This window comes from Pempheris klunzingeri, chromosome 5 (assembly GCF_042242105.1).
Source record: "Pempheris klunzingeri isolate RE-2024b chromosome 5, fPemKlu1.hap1, whole genome shotgun sequence".
Taxonomy (NCBI): Eukaryota; Metazoa; Chordata; class Actinopteri; order Acropomatiformes; family Pempheridae; genus Pempheris; species Pempheris klunzingeri.
In genome coordinates, this window is record NC_092016.1 from 13,027,796 (window position 1) to 13,053,939 (window position 26,144).

General features: G+C 40.1%; 1 protein-coding gene across 1 annotated transcript in view; it reads right to left on the bottom strand.

The window, feature by feature from the left end:
• Window positions 1–26,144, bottom strand: part of scaper (S-phase cyclin A-associated protein in the ER) — a 58,835-nt gene that overhangs the window by 19,014 nt on the left and 13,677 nt on the right. The window contains exons 11-23 of the mRNA XM_070831121.1: window positions 25,999–26,065; window positions 25,787–25,904; window positions 25,265–25,376; window positions 24,683–24,823; window positions 24,163–24,318; window positions 23,929–24,071; window positions 23,695–23,776; window positions 23,448–23,600; window positions 22,205–22,312; window positions 17,605–17,741; window positions 13,538–13,603; window positions 12,662–12,788; window positions 4,821–4,936 (exon numbers count right to left, since the gene is read on the bottom strand). Of these exons, the coding sequence (XP_070687222.1) occupies window positions 4,821–4,936; window positions 12,662–12,788; window positions 13,538–13,603; window positions 17,605–17,741; window positions 22,205–22,312; window positions 23,448–23,600; window positions 23,695–23,776; window positions 23,929–24,071; window positions 24,163–24,318; window positions 24,683–24,823; window positions 25,265–25,376; window positions 25,787–25,904; window positions 25,999–26,065 (1,526 nt within the window). The remainder of the gene's footprint in view (window positions 1–4,820; window positions 4,937–12,661; window positions 12,789–13,537; window positions 13,604–17,604; window positions 17,742–22,204; window positions 22,313–23,447; window positions 23,601–23,694; window positions 23,777–23,928; window positions 24,072–24,162; window positions 24,319–24,682; window positions 24,824–25,264; window positions 25,377–25,786; window positions 25,905–25,998; window positions 26,066–26,144) is intronic.

The window sequence follows — 26,144 nt, forward strand, 5'->3', positions numbered from 1 at the left end:
GATAGATCTGATGCTGATTAAAAACGGGATTGAGAGAGAAAGAGAGATGCAAATAATGAGCGATCTAATCTGCACACCTACACTAAACAGCTTAACCTCACACAGCCAGGGAATACCATTTTACCTGTAAAGCTATTCAGATCCATCGAGAAATGAGGCCAAGAGGTAGAGGGACAGAGCACACCTGATCCTGTCTCACCCCCCTGCAGCCCTCTTGGGCTCTGCCTGGGTGGCCAACAGGCCTACGCATAATAAAATGGAGGCTTGGAGGAGGGATTAGGAGTCGTGCTGACCTCTGAATTAACACTCTTAATCTTCAAATATCACAAAATTTTAGATGAAGGCTGACAAATATGGCTAGAAATAAAGACTAAGAAGGAAAAACTATTCCGAAAGGACAGGGTTTGTTCACAATATGACTTGAATAACATCCAGACGTCACTGCCTGGTGATCTCTCCAGCATAAATCAGAAGTAACTCGCATAAACACAGATTGTGTGTGTTTTTCAACCAAGTCTATTTATTATAGTGAATAGCCAACTCTCAGTTCAGTTGACAACAGGACAACAAGCATGTAAAAGGCTCTTTATGCTTTTTGTCACTGCCTTGAGTTATCAAACCTGTGATCTGTGCTCCTCAACCTGAGTCTCACATTTCTCGCCCTCTCAGTGTGTTTCCTATGTGCGCAGTCAAGCCTGACTTGAGCAACGCTGCAGAAATCTGACCAACTTCCAGATCAGGTTGAGTCCCTTCCTCTTAAACAGGGTAAATTTGTGTTCAGGGGAAGAAAAAGAATCCTAAGCCAAAATAAAAGGTGAGGAGCAAATCCATTTCCTTGTGCTGTCAAACAATCCCTTCATTCACTGCTATCTAAATGACATTTAATTTGATTCTGCTGTTGATCTCTCCGATACCCTGAGTGCTTCCAAGACATCTACTCTGGCTGCCGTGCCACACTGGCCAGGTATGAAGGGGGGAGAAATCTGATGAGCCGTCACACACCATCATGCACAGAAGCATGAGTGCGCATGCACACACGCACACACACACACACACACACACTCTCTCACAAATAGTGGAAAACATCCTGAAATAAAACCACAGGTAGCAGGTCTGATTTCACAGGATACACCAGGTCATGTGAGACAGAGGTGGAAATACAAATTGGGTTAACACGCAATGCCCAAGGACTCCTAAACACTTCTCTGAAGATCAACTGTTTATATTACAATCATAGCTCAGCTTTTATTTTATTTTTTCTATTTAAATCAATGACATTTGCCATCATACAGTATCACCAAAATATTGAAATATAAACTTTAGAATTGAATTTTTGCTCTGCTTTTTGTTATTTTGTTTTTAAAAGCACAAGTTGCATACAGGTATATAAAGCCTTTTGTCGAGACTACTGACCTCCATTGGAACACAGACGGACAACCAAAGAAAACATATAATCATCACTGACTTTGAAAATAACGGATGATATGCAGTTGTCATAACAGAAACACAAAAATGACAGAAAAAAAAAAAGAGTTGCTTCTTACTTATTAAACAGTTTGGGAGAGAACAGCTTCCATGCTTACAACTACATAATAGTGATTATATATGCTATTGGTAATGCTGGTATATACGCTGGGTAGGATAATGAGTACAATAAAATATGAATTAATTAATAATCTGAGACTAATCTAGAAACTGATTTGTTATTGAATACATTTAAGCAAAAATGCCAAAAACTCAGTTGTAGCAGTGTGTCAAATGCGAATATGAACTGATTTTCTTAGATTAAGTAATAGTAAATTTAAAATCTTTTGGTTCAGGACTGTTGTTAAATGCAAGAAATTTTAAGATGCCATGACAGTGAACATCTTTCACTATTTTCATTACATTTCATGGATGAAATAATTAATTTAGAAAATAATTAGCAGATTAATCATTAGTTGCAGCCCTACTTAAACATATTTCACACATCTCTCTTAATATTATTAGCGATGGTGTTGAATGATTTAAGCATATTAAAGCCCATGAATGTGAATTAGAGAAAAATAATAAACATAACGCAAAACAAATTAACAAATAAAATTAATGTGTGAAGTAAAATTCATTTTGGTCACAAAAAAACTTTATGCTAACATGTACAATGTGATTTCTGGGATATCATCTGTCCGGCTGAAGTTAATGACAGTGGCTGCATAAGTCCGATCTAGACATTCCAGTGACCACAAGGTTACACCAGGACATTAGCGAAGCCTCGCTGAGGAATTAGCTCATTAATGTAATGGTAACAATATGGAATCAGCCTCCCCGGGGAGAGATACGGCAGGAGTATCTCCGCAGCTGCCTTTTTTGTAAATCACTCTGCTTATCTGGTGGGAGGAGGTGATCAATACGGCAGCATCACTGTAAACAGATAATGTAGCGCACTCTGGGGCTAGCGTCTGTATAGCAGCCCATTAGGCCACACAGCCATCCAGATGACGGATAGTGATAAGTAGACAGCCGGGCTGCGTCCTTGTGTTGCATCTCATCACCAGCTCCCGGCTACACTGACCTGACTGAGCTGCACCACAAGGTTAAAGTCTGACCATTTTACGTGGCTTAAATAACACAAAAGTCAGTGAGATTTGTTTGTGTAAAATTGTAACTATTCAAATCTCCACTCATAAAATTCATATTTTACATACACAGTTGTTAATGTAATAGCCACATTCATTTATTATGGTACATTCTACCAGCTACAGAATGAGCAGTTCTGATCTACATTACAGAACATATTGTATACAATATACGTGGTTGGGATGGACGTCTCAACCAGCCTGGGTTGATGTGTTCATCACAGGCTAATGTGAGCAAAGCTCTAAAAGGTTCAGCAGTATTAGCAGCTCAGGACTGACTGACAGGCAAGCAGATGAAACCCAGGTATCAAACTTGATTCAAAACAAGTTTCTAAAATAACCTATTGAGCCTTGGGTATGCCGACGTTTGTCTGTGCGCTTGCTGTTAATGTCATGCTGATGTAAAACTCTTCTGCATGGAAATCTGTTTAGCCATGGGGGAACGGTTTAGAATTAGTTATGAAAGAAAAGCTAATTCAAGACTACTCTTTTACAATTGTTTATAATTCACTCCAGAGTTTGGCTTGACTATTGTGCAGATGATGGAAACACAAGGGCCTAATTTCACCTCCTGTTCCTTTACACAAGACATGTCAAAATTATGTCTTAAAAGCCAAGGAGTTATTGTGTGCACTTAAACTAACGTACAATCATGCACGGACGTGCAAACAAATTCAGCAAACAAACGCTTTGTACAAGAAAACAGTCTCTCCATTTTAGATAATAACATTTCTTCTACTTCTGAAGTCTGCTTGAAATTCCGTCAGATTACAATGATTGAGGAAGAGAGAGTACAAAAAAAATCAATATACATGTGATGCCCTTTAAAAGCCTTATAAATATAAGAAGCATTTGTCCATTAGCAAAGATTCAGAGACCAGTAAATGCTAATGAATGGGAGAGCAAGGCCATTCGAGTCCATTACAGAGTCCCACTAGTGACTACGGCAGCCTCTCTGAGGTTATCTACTGGCAATCCATGCAAACGCTAGACCCACAACTCAAAAATACTCTGCACTCTAAATGATAGATGGGACACATGTGCTTTTTGTGTTTTGAGAGGAAAGAAAGAGCACAAATTGATTACGGAAACAGAGAAGCTTTCCATTTCTAGAAGGGCAGCGCTGCAACTCATTAATATAGTTTGAGAATATTTATTGAGATGAAGCAATTATAAACAGCGAATAAGTAGGTTAGTTGAGATTAGCTCACTCAGTTTGTGCAACTGCAAAAACAATCACAAAGACGAAATAAAGGAGGGTGTTGTCAGTAGGGTCACAGAAAGGATACAGTCTAAGAGAAGTCACTGAGAAGAACTGTAACAGCTGTTTGAGGCCATTGTGAATATACAGCACAGAGCAGACAGACATTAAATAGTATCGATCGCTAAAAAGTGTCCTTTTAAGTTTGTAAACACAATCAGAAATGCAAAAATGAAATCTGTTAATACTATGTCCAAACACAAAATGCCTCCAGCGTATTTGTATTTTTGGTGTACTGCCAGTCATTAATAACCTAATCCATTTCTGTTTCTTTGATATTATTTACAATTCACAAAGTAACAAAAACGTGTAAAATAACATAGAGCAAACTTTTTATTTTGAGTAAATACATCAAGTAAGCCAATCCATATGTGTTGTCTGTAGCTATTGATGTATTCGGTCTGATTGAGAGATTGTATTGACCATAGGATAAACATTATGGATAGACATTTATAAAAAATAAAGGGAAGAAGGCAACAGTTCCTTATACTATTTTAGGGCAAATTAACAAAAAGAGAACGTGTATCTTCAGTTGGATCATCGTGCAGGTACTGTTCATCATAGATAGTTCATAAACACGAGCTCACAGGGAATATCCGTCGCTGCGGGGAGTCGCTTCTCACCTATTTCTATCCTGACAATGAACCTAAATTTAGACTTACACCTTTGTCGACAAGATCACTCTCACCACTGAACTCGACAACAAGTGGTCAGCATCCTAAACCCAGTCATAAGCTAAAGAGACAGCTCACCCTGCTGGCTTGAATCAGAAACTTGATTGGGTCGAGATAGTAAACTGAGGGGCACAGAAACTGATTTTTTTGTTTTGAGTTAGTCGTGTGTTAAAACACAGAAAAATACCTGCGCACACCATCCACTTTATATCTAAGTATATCACAATGTCAATTTAAATATGATTATTTCAGCTCGGTGACAGTACTTACTTGAGAGGAATTCGAGGAACTGCAGTGGGTGTGGAAGCAGCAGTGACGACCTGCAGAATTTGTTCCAGAGCCGACAGGCCGCCGCCCACTTGGAAGGCCACTTGGTCTGCATTGTTCTGTTGAGGCAAGGACAGAGAGAGAGAGAAAGGGAGAGGGAGAGAGAGTGAGTGAAACTGAGGTACAGACAGGGGACACTGAGCCAGAGGCTGGACAGGGGATTACATGGCTCTCACCAGAGAGGGAGCCTCTCTTTCTCCTACGGCGACGAGGGATTGAAATCTGACACAAAGTGATCCCACAAGTATTCCTGTTTAATCTCAAAAGTGCACAACCCGACTCCGCCCCACAACAGTCAAGTTTCAGTTGAAGGCAAATGGTCTGCAGGCTCCAGTTAGCACCGGGGTGGTCTCAACGGATGACCACAGACAAAGTGAAACCGAGAAAATGCCACACGGCTGAACAAAGAATGGGGCAATTAGAGAACTGTAAAATAAAGAGACGATCACTCTGATAGGACAGGATACAGAAACAAACATGACATTCTTATCATAATTAGACCTAAACTGCAAATGCATTAGATCTACTGAGGTAACAAAGATGCAGCATTTACATTACTTCCTTTTGTCAGCATTTACAGGGATTAAAGAGCCATGTAATCCTGTTCGGAGACTTTTCTTCAACCTTTAACACTATCCAGCCTCACACGCTTGCAGAGGAGCCCCACTCACACCTCAAGTTACTTTAGATGTGAAAATGTTGCAGACTTCTTACAACCTAATTTCAGCTTGTCTGACTAAATGGTCAGACTAAGTGGTGCTTTGCCTCTAATGGCTCTGCTCAAATTCTCTCTTTTTCCAGCCGTTGTTCATTTTATTTTGGACTAAAGATCTCAGTGCAGACAGTATGATGGATAAAAGTTTTACAGATAGAAATGAGGGCGCAATAGTAGACACGGTAAGGTCAATGAACACATTGTTTGCTAGAAACCGAAGGCTGACGGCACTCAAACCAATAACATGCAGATACATTTTAAAAAGGTTTAAATCCCATACCTGGTGTAATTACACAAAATGAATTAGTGATCAATCTTACAATAAATACCAGATCATCTGGGGTTAAAACTACTTCCTTTCATATACCATGTTTGTAATCATTATTTAAATCATTTTCTGTAAACAGGACATGATAAGGAAATAGAGGAATCTTTGCTACTTTTTTTTTTTTTTTTTTTTTTTTTTTTACTTCAAGAGTCCATTGGTTGAGTCCACTTTTTTTTTTTTCATTATTTCACTTACAATAAAGCACATAGGATTTATGAACACATGTAAATAGTTAGGCCCTGCCGTCCTGTGATGATAGAGTAATTGGCAGTGGGTCAGATGCTGTTGCTACAGTGTCTTGTAAATCAACAAGTACAAAGCCAGGAGCGAGCGCTGACTATCAGGCATGTTTGTGCCTGGGTCGACAGGGAGGAAAGGAGCTGGAGGGGAGCTGCTGATGGAGGGCCTTCTTCACGCAACTGCAGAGAGCCGTGTTACACTGCAGGTCACTCCTCCACCTAATGAGGTTACTGGCTCCTCAGTGCTGTGACAGCACTAAAATCCAGCCACTTCACAGCGCTTTTGTTCTGCAGATGGGAAGTTGCCAACAAGCCTGAACACATTGAGAAAGAAGCGCTTTACCAAATTACAGATAAGCTCTTCATCTGTCATTCATGCCCTCTGCAGAGGTAACTGCTCCTCAGTTCCAGTGTTAGACACACACGGAAGATGCACTGAACAATCATTTAGGGTTTGGGACAAAAACATTAACAAACATGCCAAAGAGAATTTTTTTTTTCCATTAGCATAATGAAAAATGTCTCAAAGACAGTCTCAAGAGTCTAAGCAGTGTTTGTAAAAAATCTCATTATAACTTCCCTTCTGTACATTGCCAGTAGTTTCCATGCCTAATCAATTGGGTCTCAGTCGCTGATCTTGGCTTAACCCCTCTCTTAACCCTCCCATCAACACACCTACCTAAAAGCTCCTCAGCTAAATAAGAGAAGGCAGCTCTTTCATAAGAGCTTATCAAATGGTATTAAAGGGGGTAACTGGGACTTGCCCAGTCCTGGCCGTCTCCTGTGAAAACCAGACAAAGTTTCTTGGCTAGTCAGTGCTTTTTCTGCTCTGCTGACAGATTTATCTGTTGTGATAATGGAACAATACGAGTGAAGAGGATTAAGTTCAAACTACTTGACATACTATCTTTAGGTGGTCTATGCATGCAATGGTCCACAGAAAACAAAGAAGGCACCAGAGCATTATTGTGAGGACACACATTTCACCTTAACATTTAAAGTAAAGATTTGTTTTGCAGGATAACAGGTCTGATGTCTGTGAATGTTGATTCTTCATGCTTTTCAAAGCAGTAGACTTTCTAAGCAATCGGCATCTAGTGATGAGAAATGCTTTCTACAAACCTAAACAGTCAAGGGCAGTGGAAATCATGTTGGTATGTAATTACAGTGACAGTGTATGTACACAGTAAGCCGCATTTGCATACAAACTGAACAGGGTTAAAACAATGTTTTCGGACAGTTTACTCAATGTCCTTAAAGGGATATTCAAACACTTTAGGAATTGCACTTATTTGCAGCCAAAGTAAGATAAGGGGATTAGTTATCAGTTTTCTCTGTATGTATTAAGGCTATCTTAGCTCAAAAGTTTCAAGGTTTGCACAGACATTCATGGTCCCCTGATGAAGACTCATATAGACTTTAGAAATCCATCGTCTTTTACTCCAGCGCCACCTTGAGCACCCTCAAGATTTGGGGTTGTGATTGAAATGTCTCTGTGAATTGCAAGAACTACGGCGCTACTTCAACTACTTCAACTAATTAGCAGCATCATCAGGTCAAAATGTTTATTTGTCCAGTTAAGTGTTTTATTGTTTGCACAACTAATAAGATTCACTTCAGCTGAACTTGGCATCTGTAATACTGTAATTTGATAATATCAGCATGCTAACACACCTAACATGGTAATCGTGCTACCTGTTATTCATAAGCATGTTAGCAATGTAACTGAAAGCATGTTAGCATGGCGACCTGTGCCTTTGTGTGGCAGGGCTTTGTGAGGCTGTGACTTCATAGTCTCGTTTTACTTATATAAAGTCACTGCACAGATTTTACATGTCAAAATCAATTCATTGGTCACAATGAGTACTACTTAGACCACAGATTATATGCCTGTTTTCAAAGGCTAAGAATAATTATTCAAGCGGCATACTAAAAATTGAAATAGCTCTTCCAGTGTGGGCTAATTGTTAATGCTTGCTCTAATCATTTGTGCTAAGCTAGTCTAAACATGTCTCAGATTTTCAGTATCTTTGTAGTGAAAGCACAGAGATGAATTTCATTTTGTGACTGTCAAAAAGACAGCAAACAATCATATTTCCCAAAATGAGTTTTAACTAGTCAAGAATGTTGTTCAATGTTGTCGTGCTTCATCCAACTCAAACTAATCTCTAAAAATGGGTCATTTTCAGAGATAGCTATTTTACAAAAAGTTGTTCAGGCATTCATCTAGTTTTGGCTTGATTATTGTAATGCACTTTAATCAGGTATCAGCCAGCACTCGCTCCACAGTCTCCACTTGGTACAAAATACCGGTGCTCAACTCATTACTGGAACAAAGAGGCCTGTCTTTGACTCCCTACGTTGGCTCCATGTAAGAGCTTGACTTGATTTCAACATTTTAATGCTTACTTTTTAAGGCCTTAAATGGCCTTGCTTCTAAATATATTTCTGATTTACTGACCTTATATGAGCTCTCTCTACCATTAAGATCAACGGATAGAGCCCTGCTGGTTACTCCCAGGTGAGTTGGTGACAAAGTGGCCCACACTATGGATCTCTCTGCCTACTGAAGTCAGACACACAAAGTCTCGAGCTCTTTTTAAATCTCATCTTAAAAACTTTTATCTTTGTGAAAGCTTTTGGTAATGTCTGACATACGTTTTATTTATCTCATTTATGTTCCTACTTCATTTTGTTTTTGTCTTTTTTATTGCTTATACTTCCTTAGTGCTTATGTCCTTTGGGTTTATACTAATTTTATCTGCCTTGTTATTGTTATTATCATTGTCATAATCATCAATATCACTGTCTGAAATCCAATTTGTCTCTGCATGGTCAAACCCCATGAGAATCTACAACAAAACACAGTAACAGAGTGAGCAACTAGTATTCAAGCCAAGGGACAGGCATTAAGACACAAGTAAGGAGGATGGCCCCTGAATTATACAACAGGGGGAATCCTATTCAATTACTGTTCAGGGTAACCATTGTTACCCCAGCTGATGGGAAGCCCGGAGCATCTGGCAATTCCTGCAACACTGTCCACAGACCAGCAGACCAGCCAGATTGAACTTTGTAATCTCCTCCCACCAGACACTTTAATTAAAGCAGAGAGGAGGGCACCATCTCTGTCGTCCTGCCCCACCAACAGATGGACAACAACTGGCAGAGTTCATTAAGGACTGGCTTCAACTTTGATCTGCATCTCAAAGTTCACTCCTTCACAACTAAAACCTAACAATGACAGAGACGAGTATGACAGATCACCCTCTACATACATGAATTCCATCATTATACAGCCTTACAGAAAAGCTAGAGAGTGGTAAACAAAGCTCTGTGGGCCCAGTCGACTGTAAACCACAACAAGGCTGCTGGAGTAAACATTTTAAGGTCGTGTATAAACTTGTGTGTTTACAAGACATAATGGCATATGATTTATCAGACTATGTGAGTGTAGGGCGAATATGGAAGTGGATAATTCTACAAACTGTGTTTATTCTATAAAATGAACCAAGATTAATCAAAGGCCAGTGTGGCGCAAAACCAAACTCGCCACAGAAACCACCAACAGCCTCTAGTTGTAACTAATACACCAAGAAGCTTAGAGTCATTTCCCTCCCTATTGGTCTTGTGGCAAGGAAACAAAAATGAGGCTGTTTGGGAACATATGACAGCCTAGGATAAGAAAAAAACAACAACATTAGAGCTGAAAGTCATTATTTCCAATAATGTGTAAACTATTTTTTTCAATTAATCACCTTATTATTCAACAACCAAATGACAGCCCCCAAGATGATGATTTCCAGGTCTGATATAAAAATAATTAAAAAAGTCTAATAAGTAATGTGATAACTTTAGGGCTGAAACCAACAATTACTTTATAAATGAAATAATCTATTATTTATTAGATCATTAATCTCATCTAAAAATATCATTTCAAATATTGAGATAAAAGTAAGAAACAAACTAATCTACAAGCTTTAACTCACAAATATTTGGTAGTTTTGCTTGATAATGGACCTCGCCGATGAGTCATTTACGAAAATTTACAAATTGACTAATCTTGTCAGCTATACATAACATTTTGAAAATGACTTCAACTAAATATTTATCCATTAAAATGCATACATGTTTAAGATAATGTTAGCACTGATGCTTTTGAAAAGCTTTGTTAATGGTCAATATGGCCACAGGACCATCAGTTTTTGTAACTCTTTACATTATTCACAGTTTCCTTTAAAAAAAAAAGAAGAAAGTAAATACAATGCTGTGACATTTTAATTCAAGTGTGGCAGAAGAATATTTTGCTCATAAAAGATGGGCCATTTCTAAACTGAGCTGAATAGCATGCTGCTCACTTTTGCGGTCTCTGACAAAGGTCTGACACTGCTGATCTGGGCTGTATCTGTCAGTCAGCTGGAGGCCCAGGCAAGAAACCCTATTATCCAGCCTCTCTGCCCTTCACCTTCCCCCATGTCCCCAGATACAACTTCCACCAGTCACACTGGTTGGCCCAACCAGGCAGACGGCTGGCAAACGAAAATATATAGTAATATATATCAAGTCTTCAGTTCTCAGAGCACCATGATCCTTACAATTCCTTACCTATCATACATGTTTTCTTTTCTGAGCAGGCTTTAACTGAAAGAGGTGGTAAACACATTTGGCAATATATTAGCACAACTGCTTAAGTGGGCATCATTATTAATAAAATAATAAAAAGAAAAAGAGAAGAGCAGCACATTGGGAAAATTGCTATTCTCAATCACAGAAAGTCATGGAGAAAAAAAAAAATCAGGTTTGACACAGAATAAACCATTAGAGGCCACAGAGGGAGAAACACACTGAGGTCAGAGACTAGACGTAGCCTAGAAAGCAGGGGAGGAGTGAGGGGTTGGGATCCAAACAGCAGTTCAGGAGGGGGAGTGTCGGGTGTTGTCTAAGGAATTAGCAGAGAAAGTGGAGACTGAATCAGATATGGGGGAGAAAAACAAATCTCTAGGTGAGTCAATGACATGAGAGATGCTTGTTAGGTCAAATAATCTAAACGGTCCCGACTTGATGTGACTCAGGGGCCAGACAGCCATGCTGACGGAGACTCTATTTATTTGACTTTGTCCAGGGATTAGAGAGGGAAGTGCACCCCCTGCCTCATTGGCCAATCACATCGTTTCACACAGGTTTGTGGTGATGAATCCGGAAGAAGCTGGTAAAGCAGAACTTGACAAAACCGTAAAAAAACATTTGCTTTAAAACTGAACTAAAAGACAAAGAAAAAGCACCCACAAAGAGAGCTTTCATCTGCCTCCTTGCCAGTGACACTACCCCTGAATGGAGCACATCTCCTGTGGCCCACTGACCTCTGACCTCCCACTGGGACTGTGTGGAGCTGAGGGGAGGAGCCCTCATGTAGTGACAGCTTGTGAGCTACTCATATCACACTGGTCTCCTCCTCTCTCCTTACAGGACGCTGTGCCACCCACCGCAGCCACCTCTTTCTTTGCCTCTCTGGGGAAATTCGGTAATGGCCTCTGCAGCCAGCCCCCCTCGTCACTGATGGGACAACATAATCTCGCTATCCTCACGCCCAGAGGCATGCACAGTGGGATGTTATGATGGCAAGAACCACAACTTGGCAGGAAATTTATGCCTCATTACAGGAAGTGGGCTGTATATTCTCCTCATCATAAACATGATGGCAGGTGTTTTAATTCCTCCTCAGTCACAAATTGATAAAGGTTTTACTGTAGAAAAATGTCATGCAACAAAACCTCTGAGACAGATGTTTCAAATGAACTATAGTTATAAATGTCTGCCATTATATCTGTATTTATACAGCTGTAAAGAAGTGTAAGAAAAAAAGCTCAATCCCTGAAAAAATGTTGAATTTGCTTGTCTTTGTTCAATAAAGTCTTGTGCATCAATGGCATTTCATCTGGAAATCCAATTTACTATTGTCTAAACCAGTGCCATCTGAGTCGTGCAAGCCACATAGACACAAAACAATGCTTGCTCTCGTGCTAGGAAGCTCCTCTATTGGTACCATGTGCACAATGAAAACACAGTTAATGTGGTCTTCATTAGCCAATGACCAAAGGCAAGTTGGTTTGGAGTAAGTGATACTCTTCATTGGGAGGGTGAGACACAGGGAGACAGAGCCAAACATAACTCATCACTGAAGAGACACGCCAAAGGGCTGGCATGACCCGTGCACTGCAGCAGACTGTCTTTAACTGCAGAGACCGGCTTTGTTGCTTGTCTGTCAACTGAACAGTCACTGCAGATCAGCACAACAATCCACAAAAGAGGATGTGAAGTGGTAACAGGCAACATCAAGCCATTGCAGTAAACACCCAGTGTACGTTAGAGAAAAGGTAAAACGGTATATGCGGATAAAAATGATTTGATCATAAATATATAACCAATAAATCACAATAATAATCACAACACAGAGAAAATATACATTGTTTTATATACATATATGCTCCATTTGTTGCTCTACCTGCTTCTCCAAGATGCGAGAGATCTCTCCCAGAGTTCTGTCCAGACCAGATACTTTGTTGTTGGCCCACTGGCCGCTGTCCTGGCCCTGCAGCTGCTTCAGCAGGTCCTTCACCAGGCGCTGCAACCTGAACACGGAGCAGCCAAAGATCATTATTAATCTGCTAATAAACACTAGTTCTTAATTCATGTTTCCATGGCACCTATTCACCTCTGACCAATTTTGATAATCAATTACCTCAAGCAAATATTAGAAAAAAATACTGGTTTGAGCTTCTCAAAAGTTTTGTATATATCTTTGAACTTGGTCTCAGAAAGCAATCTGAATAGTGCTGAAAAGGGTAAAACAATAAAATAACAAAATCTATAGTTATACAAGTCCCTTGTTAAGCAAAAATGTCAAAAAATGTAAATGTTTACTAGCTTTCTTGGTCTTTTATAAAAGTAAATCAAATATCTTTGGGCTTTCGATGGGTCGCCAGACAAAACGAGAGTGTGAAAAATGTCACCTTGGGCTCTGAGAATTTTTTTTTCACAATTTTCCAGCATGAATGAATTCACACTATAACATAATGGTTAGTCGCAATTTGAATCATGCATCTTGGATCATGCTTGGATTTTTGGGAAATTGTGTGTTATTACGGTGTGTTAGTTTTATAACGGTTTTGTTTTTGTGATGAATCAATTCATTTTTTATACTGATAATTAGAAGTACCAATAATTAATTGAATAAAGAAAAGAAAATTTATAGCAAATTAAAGAATTGTAGAAAAATTATAGTTAGCTGCAGCTCTACACCACAGCTTTATAATCATTAAAGTAAAGCATTTAAAAAGAAGAAAACCTTTGAAAAAAAAAAAAAAAGAAAAACACTCACTTGGCCTTGTATGGGGAATCAGGGACCTGTGTCTTTGCCTCCATTGACGTCTCATATTCCTTTGCCCTGCAGAGGGAGAAGTAGGAAAAAGTCTTTGAAAGGGGAAGGGAAAAGTGTTTTGCCTGCCAGTGAAGAACACAACAGATGAAAGTGTGAAGAGAGAAAGAAAAAGTTCAAGCTGAGTCTGTTTATTTAGCCCGTCAGCCATTCGCCAAGTAACTTGGTTTAAAATAATCAGACACCAGCTCTGTAGGGACGGGCGTTTTTCTGCCATCGACTCATATTGTGATGACTTAATTCTACCTTTAAATCTGCCTGACTTTGAGTCATTTTTAGCAAGGGAGGCTCAAGTTCTTCACCTCACTCATTGTCAAATAAACAGTTAATGGGGGTTACAAGCATACAAGTAGTGGTACAAGAATGTGCGACCTCCTGAAAGGTCATGGTCATTAGGGGGCTGGTATTTCTGTGGCATTACTCCAAGAGCCAGACTCTGAGAAACACTCTGTGTGTGTGTGTGTGTGTGTGTGTGTGTGTGTGTGTGCGTGCGTGCGTGCGTGCGTGCGTGCGTGCGTGCGTGCGTGCGTGCGTGCGTGCGTGCGTGCGTGCGTGCGTGCGTGCGTGCATGCGTGTGTGTGTGCGTTTGAGAAACTGGGTGGGGGATTCTATCCGTCAATCAGGCATTCCCAGACATGATAAGTAACTATTGATCAGAGTTAGATAGCGCACCTTCCGGTTACCCATCTACACTGATTGGATCAAACACTTCCTGGAAGACGACAGGTGAATTTGTTCGGGCAGAGCGGACGTGGACCAGACCGAGCCTCATCCTCTTTAACAAGCTCTTGAATTCAAGGGCAGCCATCTAACAGCGACTGATAACTCTGCTCACAGACGGACCTGGACATTGATATACCAACTGGTAAGTGTCAAGGAGTGTTATAACTGACTTGTTGTTTCATCATTTTAATTGTTTACTTAATAAGTGCGTAGACGTAGCCGTCACAAAGCTCTTGTAAAGACTAAAAAAATGACTGCATATCTAATTTAGAAATCAATGTAAATACAACAATTTGTGAGTGAGGATACATTTGTGCCACTCTCCAGCATTAATTCTAGATATAGTCATTTTCTGTGTCCTGTGAGCAGGATAAATGGGTAGCACAGACTTGCTCTCAGGAGGGCCTGAACTATATCCGCCCTGTTTGTCATTCATGGTATTACAATTTTAATCTCTGACAGGTTTATACCTAACCAGGTTAAACAGGGAGCAATTGCACAGCAATTCATTATTGTCTGAAGCAGCACAAATGGGCCTAAGGCAATAAATATCCGTGACCAGCAATACCGTCTATGGTGTAGGACTACAAGCTGTTCATAACACATCAGATCTCGGTTCCTTACAACACCATTTCATTTACATAGCTGCAAAAACACATTCAAACTATAGCTATGATGTACACAACACAGACCTTGAAAATGAAGTCAGCCATCAGTTAAATGGCAATAAAGAGAGTAGAACCCACAGAAACATAAAAATATACTAATACTTCACTGAAAGCGCCTAAAATCCATTTAACTTGTGTGTGCAATGTTAAGGCTGTAAGTTCATTTATGAGCGGAACATTTTCTTTTTTTACTGTAAAAGGTAGCTGACTGGGAAAATTAGTTAGGGCCACGCTTACCGCCTCACACTGTATTTCATACACAATACAGGAGTGTCTTTGTATACATACCACCATCTGACACACACACAGACACACACACACACCTCTGTTCCCTGCTGAGCGAACCACAAGCGGCCAGCTACGGGCAAGCAGACCAGTGCATAAGCAGAGACTTTGGTTTCCAAGTTCAGAACCCATCCTGACACTAACTGACAGGCTACTTACATGAAATTTTAACAGCATATTTGCCTACCCAAAACACTTTTTATTAGAGACGGTTAGTCAAGCCACAAAAAAAACATTTGGGTTTAAGTGTGTGTGCACTGCTTTATGACAGAACAGGGCGGCATTTTGGCCTGGTGAAAAGTCTAGTGAGAACCACTAACATTTTACGGACACCATACGGTGTTCCAATAAAACGGTTCATTTCCACCCGGTGGTGAAGCGGCTCACCTTTATGTTTACTGGGGCTCTGTGTTATTTATGACCTCTGAAAGCCTGCTGCCTTTGAGTGCTAGTCTCAGCAGGGCTGGTGCAGGAGTGACGGTGAACAGAGACAGATCATGTTGTCACTTTCTCAGTACAAAGCCAAAAACAGCAGCACTGAGGATGAAGCACTGTAGCAGAAGAGGATGAGAGTTTCAGCCTGTATCTGCCACATATTTCTCTTCTGAATATTTCCTCCTGAAAAGCATAATAATCACGAATTCTCATGATTATTATGCGTCATTAATGAATAATCATGAATGACATTTTAGAAATCTCATTCATATCCACAGGTCAATCATGAAGTCTGCCTACACTCACAGAAAGACATTGGACAACTCTGTGATGATAAAAAAATGTACTCTACCAAAGATGGACTTGCAAACAAATTGGCAAGAGAGATTCATGTAAGAGTGGGGAAAAAAAAAAATCTGATCAATTAGCAGAATTTAACTGATTGCAGGTGAGCAGAAATTGGCTTTTTGCAAATTATATGCACAATTGATGTTGCTATACACTTAAAAGTGTATGGGTCTAGTCCAAAAAACTCTAATACTTATTTTTAATCATAATTCCAATAAAGATAATAAGATCTTTGCAGTAATTCAGTTAGTGTCGCCAGGCCTCATAATTATCATCCCAACCAATCTTGATTTAATACAGTATCCAAGTTAAATAAATAATAAAATATAAATGCTATAATTTACAGCCCATATAAGTAATACATAGATGTATTATTGTTATGATTAATGATTACCAGCATTATTATTAAACTGAAAACTGAAAAATTCCAGTAGTCCATATGCACTTAACAAGTGAAGGAAGTAAAACAACAAACTCTGCCTCTTGTTTGAGTTTAGCCGGCATTTAAAATACCTGTTCACTTTCTGTGATTTTGAAGTTGTCCCTCTGCCCTTCTAATGGATCTTAAAAACTATATTTCATACAAAAAAATATTTCTGTGTTTAATATAACAGACATAGGCAGGAGAGAACTGGAGAAGTATCTATTAGAAATCCTGGTGAGACGTGTTAGAGGTCTTGATAAAAACTGTTGTGTTGATCAATGCATTTTCCAGTGTACAGTATACACTATATGCAACAGAGAAGATTACTTATAATTTGAGAATCTTAACTTCAAGTTTAAGACAAGTTTATATCCATTATATAGTAAATGGTAAATTAACTGCACTTAAATTCCAATTTCCAACCCGGCTGGGACGAAGCCACTTTACGATACGTCTCATTGGGGACATCTCTTGCTTTATGCCTCAATTGTTTTTAGTATGCAACGATCCTGCCTTTATTAGTATACATCTCAGGTATTAATATCATCCTGCTTGTAGTGGAATACGTCCAATAATCGGCATCAATAACATCTTACACTAAGTATTGTCAACATCATGTCTCTTTCCACTCCTCTCCCTCCCTGTTGTGACAGCCAGTTAAATTGATTGAGCTTAGGTCCTGGTTCTGACACACAGCAGCCCTGCCTCCTATTTGTTGATTACTATTGATTTTCTTTGATACTTCATTTAAAAATCAATAGCTCAGAAGAAGAAAAATAGGCATGGCTCATACATACTTTAACATACATCCTGTACACCGAGGAGGGTTTCAGATTTGGCAATGCCATGGCAGCAATTTGGAGGAAAGCTCTTTACAGGTGAAAGCCGGAGCCCTACAGATCGATTTGCAGTTTTGCTCCCCAATCACAGAAAGTGGTCATAAATTAAGCTCATCAGTGTTACCTTGTGGACAGCGAGGATGCACATAACATCTGCTTTCTATCTCCTTGTCACTCATAAAAAAGTCCTAGCTGAGTTTTGTCCTCTGTGCCTCAGAGGATGGGGAAGGAGAGACAGAGAGAGGGGCAGGCTGATAGACAGACTGAGAGAGAAAATGGATGCATTACCTGGAGTTCATCCTGGCGCGGAGCTTCTTTGCCTTCTTTCGTGCCTTCTGCCTCTCTTCTCCATCCTTCACGCTCTCAGAGGAAACAGAGCTGTCCGTCACAATATCCACAATGTATTTCTTCAAAGAAAGATGCTCCTAGAAGTTGACAAAATCAATACATCAGACATTTCAGGCAAATTTTCATACTATTATTTACTAACTACTATGAGCTTCTAAAATAACTATTGTCAGTTTTTGGCTTTTTGGCGTAAAATCAAACATGGAAAGAAAATCATTACTTACCTAAGTACAGTTTTGAGGTACTTGCACTTAAGTATTTTCATTTTTTTTTTTACAACTTTGTAGTTCTACTCCATTATATTCCAGAGGGATGCATTATTCTTTTTACTCCAAGATTTTACATACAAAATGTGTAATCAGCATACAAAATACAGTAAAATAACATAACATTAAAATTCTGCTTTCATGTTAATGCACCAGTAACATTCCAATAATTCATATATATATTTATATATGAATATATTTAATATATTTAATATATTATATGACACCCTAAAAACTTTACCTTAAAGTACATTTTTTCTGTACCTTTTACTAAGTAAACAGAACTTTTACTTGTAATGGAGTATTGTTACAATCAGGAATTTGCTTTTACCCAAGTAAAGGATCAGAATATTTCTTCCACCACTGACAAAATACTGTAAAGAAAACAGGAGGATGGCAAACAGCAGAAGTGAGACTATGGTGCCTTATCTGAGGAAGGATTGTGCCTATTGTATACTAATGGCCCTGAAAGAGTGTTCTGCTCAGTGAGAATTGAGAATGCAACAACTTTTAAAAAATTACTATGGAAATAGAGCAACAAATATAATCCTTGTCAAAATTCTCTAAGTAGAGGTTATACACTTAAGATGTGTCACTGAATATATTGTATGACACGTAAATCTACACCTCTCAATGACACCATTGTATCCTGTAATTACCTCCAATACTCTCCAGTCTTTTGAAGCCTGCGCCCATGGACATGCTAACAGGCTGGAGGTGTTGCTTCCTGTCTGGCCCCACCAGATGATTCTGATATTTCCACCACTAGACAGGGGAATGTAACCCAATTTGAACAACATGATGCATGTGCAAGAAACCAATTACCCAATTATGCTGTCATCCAGCACCCCAGAGGATAGGATGGCCTCACAGATAAAGGGTTTCCATTCAGCAGTCGAGCTAACCTCTGTGTGGGATGCCATATCCTTTGGTCACAAGTGTTGTCAGTGCACCTGCTGCCTGAATAGGGGTTTTCACTTTGGGCCGTTGGAAAAACAGGTGTCCTTAGGTAGGCTAAAGTGTACAAAAGTGAATAAGTGCCACAAATCTACTAACCGAATCTGGAGGTTTCTTCACTATTATGACTTAAAGGCCTCGATATCCTGTTTTCTACATGAGCTTTTTACCACGAACAACAAGTTCCCTACATGAACAATTTTCTACCAAAGTTTGAACTGGATGGATGGATTTTTTGTGTTTTTTGTTTTATCTGCGCTGTGGTCAATGGTTGTAAGTAGGCAGGATGCCACTGGGAAAATGCGATGTCACATATTTCCATACACCAGCTGAGATCTATCAATATTCCAAACAAAATGTGATGACAGTTGTGGGGTTGCTTGATGTCTTAATGACACAAATTAACAAAGGGGGTTAAACTTTTAATAAATAATATCAACAACGTTTTTAATTTAATTTAGATTGTTGCACACTTATTAATGAATATGTCTGATTTATATGTAAGATTTGAAGCAACAACGTTTTCATGTTGATGAAGAAGTTAACTAATTAACAAGTTGCTAACTCACTTAATGACTTTAGCGTTTTTTGGAGCCTAAAAGCAAAGTGGGGATGTGGGTGATGCTAACTTTGGAAAAGAAAAGGGCACTCCAAGTGAGAGTATTATGTTTCCTAGGAAGGATGTGTGTGCCTGTGTTTGTATGCGCACACCTCTGCCCTCTACTCTGCGATACTACAGGTCAGTCATGACTCATGACCGTAACTGTCCCTCACTTGGGAGGCAGCTGTTCAGTAATCTCTCTGAGAGGCTATCCAGTGCACTAGCCACTCACTTAATGGAATCATTTCAGTAACGCATCCGAAACATCTTGGGAAAATCACACTGCTAACATAAAAGGGTACCTGAAATATTAAGCTGTCAAATACAGTATACTGCTGACACAGAGACTTTGATCCTTTAGAAAATAAATATGTAATGCTTACATCCCATTTCCTGTTGCTAGGACGCTAGTCCGAATGTATGTTGTGTAGACTTAGAATATTTGAGACAATCAGACTTGATGACAGACAGGTTTCTGCCATTGAACCATTGAACCATTGTAACCATTGTAACCATTGTGTGGGCATTGCTACCGCACAATACCACAGATTGCCTCTGGTGGGAGTAATCCAACACCGCTCTAAACATCTCTCCCTTTCCCTGACACAAACAGACCTATAACAGATCTAAATGGCGGCTAACACAAATACAGATTCTATGGGATATGTTCATCCACTGCCTCTATTGTAACATACAAAGGCCGGAGAGGTTGGCTTTCCATTTGGGGTGAAACAAACAGCTGTATTTCATGTTGGCTACAAGGTAAGACATTATACTATATTGGATATAGTTACCATCACTACAGTGGTTTTCATGACATTTTTGTACTGAACTGCATCCCATCAGACATTTAAGTAGGGGACAAGTCACACAAAGACAAAAAAACTGAAAACTATACATTGGATCTCTCAACAGCAGCCTCACTGCTATAACTAGACAAATGTCAGACTTGAAAACAGTGTGGGGAGGGACAGGCTCGCTTCAGCTGGCAGCCTGGATATTTCATCAAGGTTCTCAATTTAAGGCTATCAGTGCAGCTTTAAGTACAAGACCTTTAGGACTATTCAGTGCCTTTGGGAGGTCGGCTCCGATACCGTGTGCAGCCTGGTGATCCCTCTACTGGCTGTGCTTGCCAAGCAATACAAGCACAACAGAAGAGCAGTCTTTCCTCACAGAAGCCACCACTTTTTTTGAGCTGCTGTGTCTAAAGATGACCAATAAATAAAGTCCTAATGTCAGAAGCCATGGGTTTTGGATATTATCCGCATCATATTAAACCAGGACAGGCGGTGAGTAAAAAGAGTTATTTCAATCTTGATTCATCTCCCCATACATCGATCCTACCCTGTTGATAATCACTGTATTTCCAATTTAATCCACAAGTCTTTCAGAATGAGAGAAAATGACTAAATATGAAGGCACAGGGCATTTGCTGCACGCTTCTGCTAAAAAACTATGGAGTGACCTTTGCACAGTTGAACAAACCATCTTCATTTTAATTAAAAATCTTTCATTGCAGGAAGAGTTATGGAGCTGCAGTCTGGAAAATAGTTGGCAGTGGTATGAATGAAATAGTGGATACCAAAATGAGGTTTCATATAAATAACAAGAGGCCACAAAAGTCTATCTAAACAAAGTCTCCAGAGTAGACCTGTTTGACAGCTTGATTAGCTCTGAATATTATCTACTACAGATACTACGATGACTAATAGCCAAAAATAACACGCTTAATACAAACTATCAAGAACATTGTAATTTATCCAGATGCAGAGCAGGACAAGGATGACTTGGAGTTCTGCAACTTAACCTCTAACCTCTGTCTGAGGTTTCTTCCTTTTAAAGGGGAGTTTTTCCTTACCATTGTTGCCTGGTGCTTGCTTGAATCCTTAATTTTGAATTCTTGAATCATCCCTCTTAAATTAAAGAGTTTGGTCTAGACCTGCTGTGTCTTGAGATAACGTTTGTTATGAATTGGAGCTACATAAATAAAGACTGATTGATTGATTGATTAAACTTAAACACTAGTTTAATATACCTAAACTCTATTGACAAAAAGTCAATATGAAGGTGGGAAAACAGTACAGCTTCAACATTATGGTTAATGGTAAAACTATATCATACATATCGCAAATGTATATGAAGTAGCACTCATATATGAGTTGTTTATAGTGCTATATTGGAGAAGTGCTTCTCTCCATTGCCTTGTTTATCATACTGTCAAACTGAAAAATTGATTTAGAGGAAAGGAAGGAGGGGGTATCAATTATTCCCCACTGAAGAAAGCTTTGAATGAAGGAGCTGCTGGGGCCAAAGGTGCTGCGTATAGCACCAACAGTTGTCAGCCTTACAATGAGCTCTGCTGAAAAGCCAATCTCATATTGCAGTCTGAGAGGTTACCTTGCATTAACGAGCTGCCTTCCCATGGAAAGGCACTCCATGACAAAAACAGCCTGGAGACAAGGGGGTGATGTCACCCCTCCACTGAAGCACTGAACCCTAACTGTGTACATTTCAAGGCCCATTTGTAATCTCACAAAGCCAGCAACAGAGCTGTGGCAGTATATAAGGGGATGCATAAACAATAATAATGACCATGTCATAAAAAGGCAACCACGGTGTCTCTTTGTCTTTTTACATGACACAAGCAGCAGTAGGTGAGTGTTCTTTGACAGAATGAGTGGCTGTTTGTTCCTGGCAAGGTGCAGGTGATACGCACCACTTCCTCATCAGAGAGCTCCCGACCCTGGATGCTGCTACTGTCTCGCACGGCCTGTTGGTGCCTCTTGCCCTTGGTGTGGCTGAACAGGTGCACTTCTGAGGTGATCTACAAACACAAACAGAGCGGTCAGAGGTCACTGCTACGGACACAATGGAGACAGAGGCAGGAAAGGGTCAACAGAGTCCCATGGGACGCTGATGAAACAATATACCACATGGGTTTTTCAATAGGACATGATCTGCTTTTCCCCAACCTCACTTTTAAACCAAAGGAGGGGAAGGAAATGGATTTGTTACATATGCCACTTCATGTGTAACTTGGCTGAACGGATATAGTAATTTATAATGAGGATAATTGAGCCTACAGCAACAGCATACAGATGCAGAAACCACTCAAAACAATAAATATATATAAATATAAATATAATATTTAAGAAAAGACCACAAGATACTTTTCAAAATGTAGTATGCTTAATTTGCTTGTCCTATAATGCAAATTAGTCAAGTGCCAAATGCAGCTAGGGACAACAGTGGACTACTGGTGTTAACTAAATGTAACGCAGTGAGATGGCTAAACAAGAAGAAGGCATACAGCAAGCAATGATGTTTTCCAATCTCTGGAAACAAGCCCATTCAGACTGGTTTGTGTTTAATGTCATTAAATTAAGTGCTTGCTGCTGACCAATCCGTGATCTCTGGTGTCAGATCCTGGCCAAGGTCATCTAACATTTTAACAAGATTCCCTCTTTCACCCCCGACCTCTCGCTTTATCTGATGCTGGTTCGAAGACTCAAGGTGTCCCACCCTTGTTGCAGTGGTAGCGGGTCCGTCACAGATAAAGGCGTCTCCTTGTGGATTTGTTGCCAGACACTTGAAAAAGCATAATCATGCCCAGTCATAAATCTCTGTTTAAGAGCCCATGTTTAATCAATGCAGTTAAATCCTCATTTAAATGAACCCTTTTTCAAAAATCCTCTGAATCACCTTCCTATCAGCATTTTTTATATCAAGACTGCCAAAAAAAAAAAGCACAGCAGAGCTGCCCAGAGCTGTTCTGCTGCAGCATCTGTGATGGGTTGGACAACAATTCAAGCCTATTTTGAAATAAGGACTTTTTTAGCATCCCATCTCTCTACAATAATAGAGGCCATGGAATTAGTACTGTTAATTTCTACAAAGCCTATATAAGTTAGGGACGCTGATGGACATCAGTATGCCCTGGAGGGATAAATTGTACATACCACAACGCCGCACAGGGAGCACTGTTTTTTGCGCTCATACGGTGTCAGTTTGGGGGCGTAGTCTGTGTTAGCATGTCGACCACTGCTGAGCTCAGCAGCCTTCTCCTTCCTCTGCTCAATTTGCTCCATATGTCTACGGCTGCTCTCATCATGCTGTGGAAGAAACCAGAAACCAGGGGTCATATGGGAAACTGGGATTCCTGTATGTTGTCCAGTGGAGACACAAGGTGGCACGGTATAAACTTACCTTCATCTGAATCTTCTTCTGCAGCTCTTCCATGGCCTCCTGTTGAGCAGCACTTAGAGCAGCGAGACGCTCCTCTCGGTCTCTTCAGATAGGACATGGAAAAGCAGTGTGAATCAACTGTATATGTAAATACGCATCTCACATTCTTTAAAGTGACTATTGGAATCAAGTCAGGGTTGGTGCAGCCACCTGTGTATATATACCTCGAGACTGAGGAGCTTTTAGACTACACACCTGGCCCTTTCCCTTGCTGCATCTTCTCTAGCTTTCTCTTTCTCCTGCCTCTGCTGTTCAATACGAGCCTCCTGCTCCTTCCGACGCATCAGAAGCTCCTCCACCCGTGCCTGCCGCTCTGCTTCCAGGACCCGTTTACGCTCCTACAGATGGAATAGAAGAGTTTAAAGTTGCACCTAAATATGAAACTTACAAGTTGAAAAAATAACTGGGAAGCATTGGTTTTTGTAGTACCTGCACAGCCTCATCTCTGGCCTGCTTCTCCTCCTGTCTCCTCTGTCTCTCCTCCTGCAGCTCATTAAGGCGCTGCTCATACTCATTCAACTTGGCCAGGGCATCGTGCCGCTTGTTTTGGGCTTCAAGAGTGTTGATGAATGCGATTTCATTCACCTGTACAGACACATATTCTTATGAATAAGGATATGAACACACACATAAGGTATATAATATGTAAATAAATATAAATGTATATACACAAAGATGCTTGGTGGGATGCCAGTCGGGCTCTCACTATAACTAAATATTGTATCCTATGAAATATGTTAATAGGAACAATATTTTGGTTAGACTCAGGTGAAATGCCACCCCAAAACCATACCACTCATTCTTCTAGGGACTTTGTGAATTTATAAATGTAACTGAACACTTTGAAGTGAAAAAACAGTATAGCTGCAAATCTCCAAATCATCTATGAAAATTCTGCAGCTGTCACATGCATAGGGTTACTGCTTTTCGGAGGATTCCCATCCTCTACCTTGGCCTCCTCTTCTTGGGCCTTCTTCACGATCGCCTGGAGCTGCAGCTCTCGCTTAAGCTCAGCATGCAACAGTTTTTCCTCCATCATCCTCCGACGCTGCTCCAGCAACTCCTCCTTCCATTTCCTCACTTCCTTCTCCTGCAGAGAGTGAGAAGCAGGAGTGGGTGAAAATTAAAAAAATAAAAATAAAAAAATAAGTAAACAACCTGTATAACGCAGACAATGGATTCTTAATCTATCAGTTGCTACCCTCTCCAGTGTGTTCACATGGGGATCAATGTGAACATACACCACTTCATGTATTTATGTGGTTAATCCTGATTTATTCTAGGTCTCACTCATCCCGCCATGGCCTGGGGAACAAAAACAAACTTCATGAAAGGCTGTTGATTTTGGCCAGGGGTCTCTCTCACGACTGTCTGCGGCCAGCTGGCCTGGATGCGACTGGAGGGGGTTATAATATTTAGTGATTCTATCAGGCACCGTGCTGACAAAACCTCTCAATAAGAGCCAGGCTGGGCTTAGTTTGCATGGAGTTTCTTTAGGGTGCTTTCCGTCAACTTGGCACTGCTTACTCACCCTCTCCAAGAGCTTCTGCAGTTTGAGCGTCTTTTCCTCCCTGAGTTTGTCCCTCAGCTGCTGCGCCTTCAGCTGTTTCTCCTCATGTTTCTTCTTTGACTCTGCGATTGTTCTGTCAAAAATATGGAAACAAATCATTCATCTCTTTTAGTTTTCCTGCTTATCAACAATGTGCAAGGCAGACATATACTCCGATAGGCACTGGGGCCTGTTTAGATGTTCTGGGTGGTAACTTAAAAAGAAAGAGGGGTCAGTCTCAGTAAGTGGGCCTGTGACTCTCTGGCTGCTGCCTTAAATCCTTTTCAAAATAAGGTGAGGGGATTGCAAATCCTTCTTAAGAATAAGGTGAAAGGATTGCACATGAGTAGACTGAGGTGTTGTTCAGGAAGGCACTAAAAAAGTTGTGAGGCTGATTGCACTGTGTGGATTCTGACAGTGTTTGTCAGATATAAACTTAGCTGAAAAAGGGTTTATTGCTCAACCAACCACTGCATATAGTAGCGTTTTTTAAACGTTTTGTACCTTTTGCGCGATGGTGACGACAATTTCTCATGCATGTGGATCCCATGTCCAGGAGGCCGAGCAGGTTCTTCTTCCACTATGTCCCCCCATGAGGTACTCTGCCGCCATGGCTCACGAGCTATGGGAAAGACGAGGGAAGAAAGTAAATAGAAGCCATTGTAATGTTTTCCATTAAAATGAACGAGAGTGCAGTTAGACGTTGACCTCCATACCGTCATAATCTGCCAGCATGTCACTCCAATCCATATTGACTCCACAGCCTCCATTTCCAATGCTAGCCTGTGGTAAAGATTAGTTGTTTTTACATGCTAAAATACAATGAGGTAAAAAAAATCTAAACTTTAAATTTACTATCATA